Source organism: Anomaloglossus baeobatrachus, chromosome 5, assembly GCF_048569485.1.
Source record: "Anomaloglossus baeobatrachus isolate aAnoBae1 chromosome 5, aAnoBae1.hap1, whole genome shotgun sequence".
NCBI classification, from domain to species: domain Eukaryota; kingdom Metazoa; phylum Chordata; class Amphibia; order Anura; family Aromobatidae; genus Anomaloglossus; species Anomaloglossus baeobatrachus.
In genome coordinates this window covers 437204042-437220915 of record NC_134357.1, presented here as the reverse complement: position 1 = coordinate 437220915, position 16874 = coordinate 437204042, and the positions used below count along the sequence as shown (strand labels likewise).

Sequence of the window (16874 nt, the reverse complement as noted above, 5' to 3'; positions counted from 1 at the left end):
CCAGAGCCCTGAGGGGGATGGGGAAGGAAAGCAGCATGTGGGCTCCAGCCTCCGTACCCGCAATGGATACCTCAACCTTAACAACACCGCCGACAAGAGTGGGGTGAGAAGGGAGCATGCTGGGGGCCCTATATGGGCCCACTTTTCTTCCAATCGACATAGTCAGCAGCTGCTGCTGACTAATCTGTGGAGCTGTGCTGTGCGTGTCTGACCTCCTTCGCACAAAGCAAAAAACTGAGGAGCCCGTGGGAGCACGGGGGGTGTATAGGCAGAAGGGGAGGGGCTTAACACTTTTGAGTGTAATACTTTGTGCGGCCTCCGGAGGCATAGCCTATACACCCAATTGTCTGGGTCTCCCAATAGAGCGACAAAGAAATGCAAAACATTGTTTATGTTTTGACATTCTATTTGCTAGACTTACCGTATGGCTAGATACTCACCAACATCACTGCTCTAGGCAATCAGCAAACTGTAGTCCTCACGGCCCCCACCAGGTCATGGTTCCAGCATTTCTTTAGCTTTGCACAAGTGATGCCCATGATAATGCTTCAATCACCTGTGTAATGCTAAGGAAATCCTGAAAACATGACCTGTTGGGGGCCGTGAGGACACGAGTTGAGAAACGCTGGCCTAGAGGAATTGGAACATATACTTGTGCAACTGCATTAAAAAGATTGGCACTCCAAGACTAAAGGCCCCATGACACAAATCTTTGGCAGATCTGTAGTTGCAGTGAAACCATGGACATATTGTTCCATTTGTACACAGCCACAAACCTGGCACTGATTGTCCACAATTTCACTGCAACCACAGATCTGCCGCAGATTTATCTCTGTGTGTGACAGGGCCTTTAGACTAAGGACTAAGTTTACCCTTGATGTTGGCAGAGCAGGTCAGTGCATCTTCCCACCATCTTCTTGGCCCTAGTACACCAAGCATTTGAGCTTTGTTTGAACAGTCACTGTTTTTATAGTGCTAGAGGTAAGTGTGTGGAATAAATATACGACACAAGTCAAATGGTTGTAGATTTATTGGTAGATTACAATTGAAATCACATCCCCATGGGCTACTGGTTATCAGCACCAGGATTCTACAAAAATAAAGACACTTTCTTAAATTAAATCTTATAACTTAAAAATGGTCGTTTGCAGAAAATTTTACAATACCAGGTAAATGCATCAATGACAAAAAAAAATGTAGATCCATTTCATGCAGACTGTCATTTTGTGGTATTTTTAGGCTAGAGAATAGCTTCGGCATCATGCTGCATTTTGGCAGAACGTAGCTGAAGAGTTGTGAGCGTTGCATCGGATCTCCATGTGTGGCAGTAAGTTGTCCTTTAACACGCGTTTGAGGGTGGCAGGGTGACTATTCCTTGTTAAACTTGTGACTGTTGGCTAGCAGTCGGTCAGTGTTACAAGAATAGCTTGGGTGACAACAAAATTAAGTGCTCTGATGAAAGAAAAGTAAAATAAGTGAGGGGGTGAAGCTGTACCCATCACCTAAAAGTGCACCCACTTTGGTACACAGGTGATCTCCAAACGTAAATGTAAGGGGAAAGGGTGAGCAGATCGCTCGTCTGAGCACAAAGGCATTAAAACTCCCTCGTTAGAGGGAAACTGGCATCCAAATTATACAAGAAAAAAAGTACAAGAAAAAAACTCCTTCCGTCTGAGGTTCAAACTATAACTGCTCACCTCACTGAAGTACCACACAAACCATTTCTTTACGTGAAAGGACTGCAATGGTCTCCTATACACACACTTCCGTGCCAAGTCCAATAAGCAGCCTTTACAAACCAGTGTAAGTGCTCTGTCAAGTGTCCATGATCGGTCCAATGTGGGATCGCAACGCATGGACTGGCTGTGTGTCTCCTGACTGGAGCGTTACAGACAGCTGCATATACTTCTATGAGGCTGTCACGCTCAGTTCAGGAGGATCGCTGCAAATTCATGCAGTGCAGTCATATTGGACAGACCACCACAACATCTGAAAAGGGCCTTTATACAGACGAAAGCAATGCAGGGTCTTTATCCTGCCCAGTGCACAGTTACGGAGCAGCTACAAAGCATTTGGAGGGGTAGGGAGGGGGGGATCAAGAAGTTATGGAAGACTAGTCCAATTTAGGGACACACAAACCCCTTTTGTCCATGTTACTGACAGAAGTCTTCACACCCTCCCAGTGCCAGCCCTCTGCGTTGTCTGGTTTCTTCGTGGAACAGCACCACCCCTTCCTCCTCTGAATCCCCCGCGAAAGCTGCGGCCGCGACGGAATCTGCCCGAGACCCCAAAGGTTTCAGTGTTCAGCTTTTTCTCCTCCGCCCACGTGGTGCGTCTGTATAGACAAGAGAATCGTCAGACATCAATTTGTATCTTCAGTTTATATTATCCCATACACAATCTGATAACTAGTCTGTGCATTTATTGAAAAATATGAGGGCCTCTATATAAAGACAAAGCCAAGAAACTAACAAGGCCATTCAGAAAACCCTAGGCTTTATTACATTTATGATGGAGAATCATGTGCTGATCCAGAGTTACATCCTGCATTATACTCCAGAGCTGCACTCACTATTCTGCTCTGGAGTCACTGTATACTGTACTTTTTGGTTTATAAGTAGCACCAGATTACCAAATGCACACAAACTTTAGAGCATGGAGTCAGTCTTATAATCTGGTGGTTTCTTACCGGAGGGGGCGGCAGTGGAGCAAGTCACAGAAGGTAGAGGGTGTCCCAAATGCTGTCCTAGAAACAGGCAGCTGTGCTGGGGCAGCAGGTGGTGAGGGTTTCAAAGAAATGGCGCCCAGAGTCAGCATGTGCACAGATTGAGCTCTCTGCTCAATGGCAAGCCGAGATCTCATCTGCGCAAGCGCCATCTCCGGAAGCAATTTTCCTTAAGTCCTCTGCTAGGATATCAATGGGCTGGAGGCGGCACGTGTGCAGATGAGATCTTTAGCAGAGTCAGACTCTGGGTGGCGTTATTTGAAGTCCTCACCGCCCACCGTGCAGCGCCAGCCCCTGCACTGTTTCCTGCCACCCCTCTCCACCACCCTTTGTAAGCTACATTCAGATTATAAGACGCACCTCACTTTCCTCCCAAATTTCTGGGAGGGAAAATGTGTCAATCCAAAAGAAGGGAATTTTGTTACTTACCGTAAATTCCTTTTCTTCTAGCTCTTATTGGGAGACCCAGACGATTGGGTGTATAGCACTGCCTCCGGAGGCCACACAAAGCAATTACACTAAAAAGTGTAAGGCCCCTCCCCTTCTGGCTATACACCCCCAGTGGGATCACTGGCTCACCAGTTTTAGTGCAAAAGCAAGAAGGAGGAAAGCCAATAACTGGTTTAAACAAATTCTCTCCGAGTAACATCGGAGAACTGAAAACCGTTCAACATGAACAACATGTGTACCCGCAAACAAACCAATAATCCCGAAGGACAACAGGGCGGGTGCTGGGTCTCCCAATAAGAGCTAGAAGAAAAGGAATTTACGGTAAGTAACAAAATTCCCTTCAGCGCTCTATTGGGAGACCCAGACGATTGGGACGTCCAAAAGCTGTCCCTGGGTGGGTAAAGAAATACCTCATGTTAGAGCTGCAAGACAGCCCTCCCCTACGGGGAGGCAACTGCCGCCTGCAGGACTCTTCTACCTAGGCTGGCGTCCGCCGAAGCATAGGTATGCACCTGATAATGTTTGGTGAAAGTGTGCAGACTCGACCCGGTAGCTGCCTGGCACACCTGTTGAGCCGTAGCCTGGTGTCGTAATGCCCAGGATGCACCCACGGCTCTGGTAGAATGGGCCTTCAGCCCTGATGGAACCGGAAGCCCAGCAGAACGGTAGGCTTCAAGAATTGGTTCTTTGATCCATCGAGCCAGGGTGGCCTTAGAAGCCTGCGACCCTTTGCGCTTACCAGCGACAAGGACAAAGAGTGCATCCGAACGGCGCAAGGGCGCCGTGCGGGAAATGTAGATTCTGAGTGCTCTCACCAGATCTAACAAATGTAAATCTTTCTCATACCGATGAACTGCATGAGGACAAAACGAAGGCAAAGAGATATCCTGATTAAGATGAAAAGAGGATACCACCTTCGGGAGAAACTCCTGAATGGGGCGCAGCACAACCTTGTCCTGGTGGAAGACCAGGAAGGGAGCCTTGGATGATAGTGCTGCCAGCTCAGACACTCTCCGAAGAGATGTGATCGCTACCAGAAAAGCCACTTTCTGTGATAGTCTAGAAAGTGAAACCTCCCTCAGAGGCTCGAAGGGCGGCTTCTGGAGGGCAACTAGTACCCTGTTCAGATCCCATGGATCTAACGGCCGCTTGTACGGGGGTACGATATGGCAAACCCCCTGTAGGAACGTGCGCACCTTAGGAAGGCGTGCCAAACGCCTCTGAAAAAAGACGGATAGCGCCGAGACCTGACCTTTAAGGGAGCCGAGCGACAAACCTTTTTCTAACCCAGATTGCAGGAAAGAAAGAAAGGTAGGCAATTCCGATATAGCCAGCAGCTACTGCTGACTACAAACAGTGGAGCTATGCGTGGATGTCTGACCTCCTTCGCACAAAGCAGAAAACTGGTGAGCCAGTGATCCCACTGGGGGTGTATAGCCAGAAGGGGAGGGGCCTTACACTTTTTAGTGTAATTGCTTTGTGTGGCCTCCGGAGGCAGTGCTATACACCCAATCGTCTGGGTCTCCCAATAGAGCGCTGAAGAAAATACAGTACATTCATTACTTATCCTGAGCTCCATATTGCAGCTTCAGAGCAACATTAACCCTAGAACGCACAACCATGGAAATCAACCATAGTCAACAAGTAACCAAGCAGGCCTGCGAGGCCCCAGGTATACATTCTAGGGTTAATACAGCATAGGAGGGAGAAATCTTCCTACATCAATAGGAGGCAGATTGCAAAAAATCCAATCATTAAAAATTAAAGTCATTATGTTTTGGCTGTACAGCACCATTATATTCTGCAGCACTTTACAGACAATTATTGTCCCCATTTAGGATTTAATCTAATTTTTGTATCTGTATCTTAAGTATGGGAGGAAATAATATCCAGAGAACCCATGTGAACACCAGGAGAACATACATACAAACCTTTGTGGGATTTTAACCCAGGTCTGCAAACTAACAATGCTAACCACTGAGCCGCCATGATCCCCAAATACCTCGTTTTAGCAACAGATTCTACAGACTCATCACTACCTGGATTTCATCTCTGAAGAAATATTATCAAAGAAAGACTTTGTACGGTCATAGTATATATTGGGTCCCAGGGGATCTTCCTCTGGATTCCCATCACTATTCTGGGTTTCCACCCCGGAGTCTCCCTTTTCATCACCCTCCTTATCAGGCTTGTCATCTACAAGGGAAAAACAACTGTTTAGTTACATGGGGTCTTATGATACCATGCTGGATTAACAGTTTTACACAGGACGATAAAATCAGCAAGATGTGTTTATAGGAATGCCCATTCTCGATCAGTAAATGTGCCACCTGTGACGACATGGACCCTGTCAATGCCTAGCAGGGGTTACATTTAAAATTCAGCCAGATATTAAGATAGTTTGTTTATAGACTGGGAATAAGTCCCTCATTGTTTTTAAAAGACTCTTGTTGACTCAAGTAATTGTTTTGGCCACTGAAGGCCAGACACCCAGATAACTCAATTATGCAAACTTCCCATTGTATTACTAAGTGAATTGCTAGATGTGATGTAACTTAAGCTGGGTTTACACACTGCAACATCTCAAACGACATCGCTGTAACGTCACTGGTTTTGTGACGCAATAGCGATGTTGTTTGCGATGTTGCAGTGTGTGAATCACATCAGCGACCTGGCCCCTGCTGTGAAGTTGCTGATCGCTACAAATCGTTCAGGACCATTCCTAGGTCCTTTGTTTCCCGCTGTGCAGCATGCATCGCTACAAAGTTTCAGTGTGAAGACTTTGCAGCGACTTTGTTAGCAACTTCCCTTTCAAAAAGCTGCTTATCAACGTCCCCAACAACTAGCTAGGTCGCTCTGCAGGTCCGGATTGCTGTTGCGTTGTTGGCCAGGTTTGCCTGTTTGACAGCTCACCAGCGACTCACCAGAGACTTAGGGAGGTCGCTGTTACGTCACAAAACCGGTGATGTAACAGCGATGTCCTTTGCGATGTTGCAGCATGTAAACCCAGCTTTACCTTTCTTACCCTTGTCTCTGGATATTTGAATATAGCTTGAAATTCATCCAAGAGAAGCAACCTTGTACAACCAATCCGATAAGGGCACATTATATCCTAAGGGAAGGCTATGGCTATAAAAAGGGACTTCTTGGGAGTCACCAGTTCATGTTGCATGATCCAGTCTTAGATCTTAGGAGCTGGCTAGGGGATCAGAACCAGGATGCCTTGTGGCCTCGGTCTAGGGACTTTGGCTCCGACTAGAGGATCACTTGGCTACATAGCTTCAATCTAGGGACTTCGATTGGAGACCATAACTGCAGTCTAGGGATTTCAACTCCAGCTGCCAGGATCATATAATCATACCAGAGACTACTTAAGGAAGAAATCCAGGTTGGGACAATTTGGTCACCTGGCTACAGACTTTGCTGTGCTCTGTAAGCTTCCTACGTTTGCCACTATTCTTTTCTCGGAGTAGCTGGCCCTGGAAAGCCCCATGCACAAACTATCTAATCCCTGGTGAGCCAGCAGAAGGGTGAGACTTGCCTATAACATTTGTGTTTTTTGCTGGTTAGCTGGTTATGTGCTATATGCCGTTAACTGTTTGGGGATTCAATAAATTCTTAATATTGTGATTCCCTCACCCTGTGTTGTCTTGAGTAGTGTTCCGCCCACGGTTAAGGAGGTCGGCGTTCAGTTGGGATGAGCCCTGGGCCATGCTGTCTTTCTAAAGGCGGCGGGGCCAGCGGACGAGAGCACCCACTGACTCCCGTGTCTCCACACCACCCATCAGCTGACTAATAAGCAAAACGCTCAACAGCTGACCATTTACATGAGCCAACATGCTACAAACGGAAATGTGCTAAATCACATTCAGGCAAGTACTCATCCATCTACAGCAGGGGTCTTAAACACGCAGCCCGCATGCGGCCTCTCAGGCTGCTTCGTGCAGCCCCCTGGCCCGTGCCCCTGTTCACTATCGCGGCCGGTGCAGGGGCCGCACTGTCTGCACTTTATGTCAGATGAGCGTTTGGTGGCAATGCGCTCTCGCGCCGGCAACACAATCTGACAAATCGCTGACGGCCGCGATAGTGAACAGGGGCACGGGCCTGGGGGCCGCAGGAAGCAGATGTGAGGCAGCCGAGGGAACACAGGACAGGTGAGAAGAATGGTGTTTGTGTGTATGTGAAGGACAGCACATTAACCCCTTAGCGACCCATGACGTACTGGGTACGTCATGGCTCCCTGGTACTTAAGGACCCATGACATGCCCAGTACATCATGGCGAAATCGCAGCCCCAGTGGCTGCTATCGCTTTGCAAATACCTTAGATTCGGTGAGGAGGGGACATCTGCCTGACCTCAGGAGGGGTGGTGTCTCCTCCCCGGACCTACGGAGGCTGTGATTGGCTGAGCGGCGTTCGTCAGACAATCACAGCCACTAATGTTTCAGCCATTGAAAATGGCTGAAACAATGAAATCCAGCCGTGATCAGGCAGCTATAGCACTGACCATTGGCTGGAGCTGGTTGACCTCAGTTTCACCCGCCCCCAGCTCTGATTGGAGAGACCGGCCTTGTGACCGATCTGTCCAATCACTGGATCTGGGGCCGGAGACCGCCCCCTCAGCTTCACTCCGGCGTCTGTGGAAGGTGAGGGGAGCGATCGGTAAGCAATAGTCACTGCCCCCCCCCCCCCATTACTACAGGATGGGGACAAGGCTGGCGACATTACTATAGGATGGGGACATTACAAAGATGGGCACAATACTATAGGATGGGGACCATTACGGGGACAAGGATGGGGACCATTACGGGGACAAGGATGGGGACAAGGATGGGGACCATTACGGGGACAAGGATGGGGACCATTACGGCGACAAGGATGGGGACCATTACGGCGACAAGGATGGGGACCATTACGGCGACAAGGATGGGGACCATTACGGGGACCATTACGGGGACCATTACGGGGACAAGGATGGGGACAAGGATGGGGACAAGGATGGGGACAATTACGGGGACCATTACGGGGACAAGGATGGGGACCATTACGGGGACCAGGATGGGGACCATTACGGGGACCATTACGGGGACAAGGATGGGGACCATTACGGGGACCAGGATGGGGACCATTACGGGGACCATTACGGGGACAAGGATGGGGACCATTACGGGGACCATTACGGGGACAAGGATGGGGACCATTACGGGGACCATTACGGGGACAAGGATGGGGACAATTACGGGGACCATTACGGGGACAAGGATGGGGACCATTACGGGGACCATTACGGGGACAAGGATGGGGACCATTACGGGGACCATTACGGGGACCAGGATGGGGACCATGATGGGGACCATGATGGGGACCATGATGGGGACCATGATGGGGACCATGATGGGGACCATTACGGGGACCATTACGGGGACCATGATGGGGACAAGGATGGGGACCATTACGGGGACAAGGATGGGGACCATTACGGGGACAAGGATGGGGACCATTACGGGGACAAGGATGGGGACCATTACGGGGACAAGGATGGGGACCATGATGGGGACCATGATGGGGACCATGATGGGGACCATGATGGGGACCATGATGGGGACCATTACGGGGACCATTACGGGGACCATGATGGGGACAAGGATGGGGACCATTACGGGGACAAGGATGGGGACCATTACGGGGACAAGGATGGGGACCATTACGGGGACAAGGATGGGGACCATTACGGGGACAAGGATGGGGACCATTACGGGGACAAGGATGGGGACCATTACGGGGACAAGGATGGGGACCATTACGGGGACAAGGATGGGGACCATTACGGGGACAAGGATGGGGACCATTACGGGGACCATTACGGGGACCATTACGGGGACAAGGATGGGGACAATTACGGGGACCATTACGGGGACCATTACGGGGACAAGGATGGGGACCATTACGGGGACCATTACGGGGACAAGGATGGGGACCATTACGGGGACCATTACGGGGACAAGGATGGGGACCATTACGGGGACCATTACGGGGACAAGGATGGGGACAAGCATGGGGACCATTACGGGGACAAGGATGGGGACAAGGATGGGGACAAGGATGAACACATTAGCACAAGATGGGAACATTACAATAAGATGAGGACATTACTATAGGATGGGGATAAGGATGGGCACATTACTATAACATGGGGACAAGGATGAGGCACATTACCACAAGGATGGGGAACATTACTTTAGGATGGGGACAAGGATGAGCACATTACTGTGGGATGGGGACTAGGATGGGCACAATACTAAAAGGGGACTAGGATGGGCACATTACAACAAGATGGGGAACATTACTAAGATGTTGGTCAAAATTTCTATATAGTGCTAATTGTAAGACTTAGTTACAAGAAAGGAATAAAATGTAAAAAAAAAATATATTTTTTTATATTTAAACAAAGAATGTGCACGTTTGCTATAATAAACAAGTGAAAATGTTTAAAATCAGTGATCCAAAGGTGTGTAAAAAAATAATTATATATGGTACCAATAAAAATGTCTGTCCTGCAAAGAATGCGGCCCCCCAAATTATTTTTTTTCCCTCTGTGCGGCCCATACAGCCAGCTGAGTGAGACCCCTGATCTACAGGATGTGATAAACTGGTGGTGGTGGGGTCCAATTGATTGAATTTGGGGGGGGTTCTCCGTGTGTATGTTGCTTTATCTAAAATAATGAATTAGTTATATCATCGATTGGAGCTCAGTATGGGCAGAAATCTGCAGGTGTAAAGCCAATGTGATCTTTACCTTTGAAGTTTAGTTTATCCTTGAATTCTTTATCCAGTTCTTCCCGATTAAACTGAGCGTTTGCACTTTCAAAATCAAAGTCTCCGTCAAATTTAATGGCGTTCTCTTTGACGGTAGTTTGCCGGTTTTGCCCCCGAGAGCGATTCCTGGCCCGTCTGTTACCTGAAGAATCACATGAACATAGCAGTTAAAGCAGAGCCTCTAAAGTTTGGAGGGAGACAGCAAGGGGGGCATTGGTTACCATACGTCAGACATGTACAGGTTTACACCTCTGGCATCAGTGGGGGCTCATGACTACCAAACCTACACGCAGCATTCATAGCAGGGTTGTCCAGTTGGGGTAAAGCTTAAGCCCTTTCTGCTATATTTTGTTTTTTATTTGTCATCTTCATGATCCACTTGCTGCCAGTGAATGAAGACATTCATACTCCTGATATAAGCATTTTCATTCAGTGAAAGCAACCCAAACTATTTTAGAAATGTATGTATTAATGCTTCATCCACATGGGACTGGACAACCCTTACAATACTGAAAAGTTGACTTGAAAATTTCCTGAGGGTATTAGACATTAAAGAGCCCCCTGATGAGATCTATACCCCAGATCCAAGTGACCCCCATTGTGACAGACTTTGCCTCGCCATGGACTTTATGGCTGCCCCCCTCCCTCGAATGCGCGCCATATTCCATCTTTACCCTAGATGTTGCTCTCCTCAACTTCCCTTGGGTATATTATCCGGGTGATTGTTTTCAATGTGCCAAATGATCACCCACAATAAAATGACCACCACACCCCATTTTACCTGACCTCCGTCTTTGGGGTCGTCTATTCTCATCATTGATCATATTCTGTGTCGGTGCGGCCTGAGGTGGTACTGCAAGAAATCAGAAGGGGTTCTACATAAGTGACATACCAGGTTATATAGTGTGGTGGTGCTGCCTAGTATGATCACTGGTACACTCCCTGCTGAGCAATGGTAATACAAAAGCTACTTTTTACCATGCTGCCCCTGATCATTGCAGGCACTTTATTAAGCACCAACCATGACTTATGGACGAGATCAGTAATGCTAAATGCAGTCCGCTCTCACACCCATGGATGCCAGTAGAAGACTATACCCACAACTGACACCATTTACCACTTATAGGTGCAGGCTGACCCACTGTCTGGCCCTGTCTGTTCCCCCGCTGGCCCACAGGTGGTCCCTTTGCCGGCTGTAGCTTCTTCTGGGTCATATTTTCCATTGGACCAGTCTGGACTGCTTGCTCCACCATGGGACTTTTCTTTACTGGGATAGATGGGAAGCCAGCTGCAGGTAGAAAGGGAACAATTGGAAATTGCAGAAAACTGGCATGGGAGCCTCCAGTAATACATTGTCTATGGGGCGGCCACAACACAAAGCCAAGATAATGAAGGCTACAGAAAAGCTGAGCTTCTGGTAACAGGCCAATCAGGTATGAAGCCACTGACCACGCTGAACTATCCCTTCAAACCCCAGATTAGTAGAATGGGTTGTCAAGCCCAAGACATGGCTGCTTTCTTACAGAACACTTGTATGGGTCGTGTATTGTACTACAGCTCAAAATCCAGTGAAATGGAGATGTAATACCACACAACCTGTGGACCAGTGTGGCACTGTTTATCCAGGCAGCCATGTTTATCCAATTGGTCAGTACCTGAAACTAGTTTGTAAATTTAGCAATACAGTCAGTTATGGGTTATACCAGCTCTAACAAGTTGTCCATCCCATAGGAAAGAAGTTTACCTGCTATGTGAGGGGTCCAACTGATAGAACCTCCATGGGTTGGTAAATGGCACCACCCTCCCCCAGGTCTCCAGTCTGAACGGAGGGGCAGTTGTACTGGAGTTTCAATAAGTACGGCACAGATGGCCAAGATCTGGTCTTTCTCCTGTGGACTCTGAATGGAGAGGTGCTACGAATGATTGACTTTGCTCTACTAAGAGGGACAAGACTTTCTTCTGAGGGTCCCAGGATAACTTGTTAGAGCAGCAAGACCCCTCTAACCCAATGGAATAACTGGTTTCTATAAGGGACTGTATATTGCATATCATACACTGTGCCTTCATTATAACACGACTGCTACAGACTCATGCACACACCACACACTACAATGAGACTCAGATGCATGAAAACAGTAAAGAGCGCCAACCTAACCACCAAATCTGCAGCAGGGAATGTGCGGCTTAAAATTAACCCGTTGTTAAGCTTTATTAATCTAATTTGGTTTGAAATTTTGTAATCACGACGAGTATTTAAATTGGCATCAGACAAAATTCTAGCTATCTCCAGTGACCACTAGAGGGGGCCACTGTATGCAGATTTACAAAGCAGCAATGTAACCTGGTGCATTGATCATCATGGAGAGCAATCTGAGCTCTAACAGCAGAGCCCACGTAGAGTGACTTAAAGGGGCCAATGCTCAGTTATTCTGACATTAAGGAAACCTGGTGATTAATCTGCCATGTTCCAAACCATGGGGTGGTAATCTGGTGTAACCAAGTGACCGTACTCTGGACTGAATAGAGGCTGGTCTGCTGTAAGGATATCTCTAGACGTCAATTAGACAAAAATGTAATTACTACTGTAGTTAATGGCTGAAGTAACTGACAGCACACAGTGCCTGGCTGTGCAAATACAATATATAGATGACACTGTCCATCCTCAGCCAGTGTTTGGCACATTGACTATGGAAACCAGTGCAATTCATACTGGTCAAGAGCACCAAGAGCCATGTAATAGGGGTATTTTATTTCTAGCCATCTGGCAGTTTTGAGGGCCATGAACTTTGGCACTGGATAGCAAAAGCAATAGAGCCCTTTGCAGTTCTTCGTATTGTACATTTGCTTTATAAATGCAACCCCTTCAGCCCCCGGGCACTTTCCGTTTTTGTTTTTTGCTCCCCTTCCGAGAGGCGTAACATTTATATTTTTCCATCAATCTTGCCATATGAGGGCTTGTTTTTTTGCGGGACGAGTTGTACTTTTAAATGAAACCGTAAGTTTTACCATATAGTGTACTGGAAAACGGCAAAAAAATTCCAAGTGCGGAAAAATTGCAAAAAAAGTGTGATGGCACAATAGTTTTTGGGATGTTTTATTCACGGTGTTCACTATATGGTAAAACTGAGGTATCTATGTCATGCCTCAGGTCAGTGCGAGGTACAAGTTTACTTGTAACTAAGGGGTTAAAAAAAATTCACAAGCTTGTCCAAAAAACGTGGCACACGTTTTGCGCCATTTTCCAAAACCCATAGCGTTCTCATTTTTCAGGATCTGAGGCTCAGTGATGGCTTATTTTTTGCGTCTCGACCTGACGTTTTTAGCGGTACCATTTTTGCGCAGATGCTACGTTTTGATCGCCTGTTATTGCATTTTGCGCAAAATTTGCGGCAACCAAAAAACGTAATTTTGGCGTTTGGAATTTTTTTGCCGCTACGCCGTTTACTGATCAGATTCATTGATTTTATATTTTGATAGATCGGGCATTTCTGAATGTGGCGATACCAAATGTGTGTATTTTGTATTTTTTTAACCCTTTAATTTTCAATGGGGTGAAAGGGGGGTGAATTGAACTTTTAATTTTTTATTTTTTAAAACTTTTTTTTTCACTTTTTTTTATTTTACTAGTCCCCCTAGGGGGCTACTGCGATCAGCAATCCGATCGCTCTGCCCTATCTGCAGATCTCAGCTACAGAGCTGAGAACTGCAGATTTGCTGCTTTACTTTCAATGTCGGCTGTATTCCGGCATTGAGAGGAAGTGAGTCATGTTAGCTACAGGCGTCATCACATGACCCTGTGCTACCATGGCAACAACCGAAAGTCACGTGATCATGTCACGTGACTTCCGGTGGGGGCGGGGTAAGTGACTGTCATGGCGGCGCCCATATACATATCGCTCCCAGATTTTGGCAGCGAAATGTAAGGGGTTAATGGCCGCGGGTGGAAGATTCCACCCGCGGCTAGCAGGCACACATGTCAGCTGTTAACAGCTGATATGTGAACGGATCACGGCCGCCTGCCGGCGGCAGGGCTTACTGGCACACGATCCATGATGTACCCAGTACGTAATGGGTCGTTAAGGGGGTTAAGCAGCTCCATGATCTACAGTATTAACATTAATACCATTTGTAGACTCCATCTAGCTGGACTGCAAAATCGGCCATCTTTTATCTCTGACTGCTCGGCTGCCCCTTCTCAGTGTTTGAGATCGCAGAAGGGATGTCAGTAAAGAGGACACTAATGTTTTATGGATGGCATATGACTGACTAAGACCAATACATGTTCATGAGCTGGAGACCTGGAAATTGCTCTACGAACAAAAGCCAATAATGATCTACTGAAGAGCATGACATTCTGAATAGATGTTTTTCTCGGAAAAATAAAATCTAAAACTACGATCAGAGTATGCAAGTTTCCTTCATTTTTTGACTGTCAATCGCCATTACAGCCACAGTCCCATCTTCTGGTACTGTGCGTATTTCCAGAGGGTCCACAGGAACAGCAGTCTTTACAATCATTAGGAACATACTCCTGTATCCCTTACAGAAAAGCAAGAGACTCCTGCATCAGGTCTGTACAGACAATATCAGGATCCAATTGGGGAAAACTTGGATTGAAACTGATTGAAGTGCCATGCATACCTTAAAGGGAACCGTAAAAAAACCCTCCATTTACCTGTCAATATCTGGTTAATAGCATGTTAAAGCTAACTGCCACAATATTGAAATTCCACCGACTGGGAAGAAATTAATTTTATTCCTTCCAGCGGCCTCACACTTTCACTTAGAGGCATGGCCGGAGCAGTGTCAGTACATAAAGAGCAGCAGATTTAACCTCTTCCCGGTACAGACTGTCAGATCAGCAGTTCATCAGTACAGAGTGTCATGGCTCGACCCGTGCCCTCTAATTGTGTGTTCTATTTCCCTCTATGTTGGACCACACCATGTTTTGAATCAGTCCAACTGCTGTTAGTTCTCTTGTCTTTCCTTTGCCTTGCTTTCCTTTATTTCTGCTCAGGTGTGCTCACTTCCTTGTTTTGTTTGCCCCATCACATCCTGGGAGGGGCCATTTAAACTCACCATGCACATACCTAAGTGCTGGCTACATTCCAAGGATGTGTTGCGTCCCAGCTCCTCAGTTCAGGATAATCTTGCAGTTTTCCCTGCAGTTTGTTTCTCTCCAATATTCTTCCATTTTGTTTGATTTAAGATTTTGAGGGGTTCCACTTAATCTGTTAAATCTTTTTGCATTCCTTTCAGTTTCTTCGGTCTTCCCTGTACAACTGTGTGAACATGTTATTAGCCCTTTGTCTCATTCTCTACCTGTGTACACTTATGGTTATTGTTTATTTCTGCTACACTTAGTTTATAGTTTAGAGTGCAGTTAATTACACTGCCAGCTGACCGTGGAGGCGCCATTGCGCAACTTTGGGGTGCCAACCACTAGTCAGACAAATCTGTGTCATTTATGGTACTCCTAGTCTGTATAGGGACCGGTGGTTAAAATCTCCCCTGGTTTGTTTATCCCTATGAGCAGAAGGGCTCCGTTTTAACAGCTGGCTGTCAGTGTCTGGCATGGTGGTTATAGCTGCCACTGACTATACTGAGCAGTATGTCAAACTGTGCCAGTTGCACTTCTGACTGAAAGCCAGAGGCTGCTGGGAGGAATAAAGTTAATTTCTTCCAGGTAGCCAGGATCTCAATGTAGCAGCCAGGCAGAGTCAACACTTAACCTGTAGATTAAACCCCATATCTACTGGTAAATAGGTTTTGACATCACAGGTTCCCTTTAAAAGTGTAGTGAAGCAATATGTCAGGTCCTCAGACGCTTCTAAAGTTATTAATGCACTTGAGATTAGTAATCAATGTTTGACTCTTAAAGGGCTTGTCTATTTTATAAAACAAATTCACCTAATGACTTGTGGGTTAGTAGAGGACAGAAGTCTTTCCCTGGAGAGATCTGTCCTTTTTATACATACAAGCTATTGATATAAATAAGCACAATGTAACCTATGGTGGCCCTGCAGGGAAACCAGTCACTTACCAGGGTTCCCTACAGATTACAGCTGATTGCAGGTGCCACATTTGCTTACCCATAAGCTGATCACAAGTGGAGGCTGTGTAAAGGAAAAAAAAGTGATCTGCTCCCTTTCCTCTAATCCCTTGTCCTGTATTACGCCTTTGTGGCATCACATTTTTATGTCTGGCCACTGCAGTACCGCTGTATACTGTTCCCTGTATAAGAGCACTGGTCTAACATTGAACACCACAATCACAATGTTAGTAGACGTGGAACAAACAACTATTCTATCTAATAACAGGACTAAAGACAAGAGCATGCGAATATGCAACACATGCCAGCAATGTTACCCTTGGAGAGGTGTGGGGGCTCTGCCAACAAGTCAGGATCCGATGCCACAGGCTGTGGTGATGGGGAAGAGGAGGAGCTGGATGCTGCGGCTGACGCCGAAGGGCTTACCAGCTTCTCTGCATGGACAGTGCAACAAGTTATGAACAGGTCACCATTACTGCCAGCAACATCTCAGCATGCATTACCCCAGAGTCACACGTAACCCATCCTGAAACATACAACTACATATTAGCTTAATGTTAATCCCCGCATATATATATCAATTTGCTGCACATGCAAGGGCATTATTGCTCCCTGTTATCAGCCATTTTAGGCTTTGGAAAGGCTGACCACACCATACATGAGGATGGACAAAGTCCAGTAATAGATCTAGGCTTTTCTCCAGCACAAGGTTTGCACTCTGGTTTATAGTGGTTTTCCAAGTTCCGCATGAAAGTCTGCAGCTGCTCTGTGTGACTGCAGACCTGTGAATCTTCATCACGCACCATAAGGACTCAAGTCCCAGCCCAAGAGA

At 46.9% G+C, this 16874-nt stretch overlaps 1 protein-coding gene across 5 annotated transcripts in view; it reads right to left on the bottom strand.

The window, feature by feature from the left end:
• Positions 1–1012: 1012 nt before the first annotated feature.
• Positions 1013–16874, bottom strand: part of LSM14B (LSM family member 14B) — a 31126-nt gene continuing 15264 nt past the window's right edge. For 2 of the 5 annotated variants that reach the window (XM_075350394.1, XM_075350395.1), the window contains exons 4-9: positions 16360–16476; positions 11108–11278; positions 10772–10843; positions 9971–10132; positions 5215–5371; positions 1013–2335 (exon numbers count right to left, since the gene is read on the bottom strand). In XM_075350394.1, the coding sequence (XP_075206509.1) occupies positions 2170–2335; positions 5215–5371; positions 9971–10132; positions 10772–10843; positions 11108–11278; positions 16360–16476 (845 nt within the window). In that variant the 3' untranslated portion in view covers positions 1013–2169. The remainder of the gene's footprint in view (positions 2336–5214; positions 5372–9970; positions 10133–10771; positions 10844–11107; positions 11279–16359; positions 16477–16874) is intronic. The other 3 variants (XM_075350397.1, XM_075350398.1, XM_075350396.1) reach the window with 2 other exon arrangements.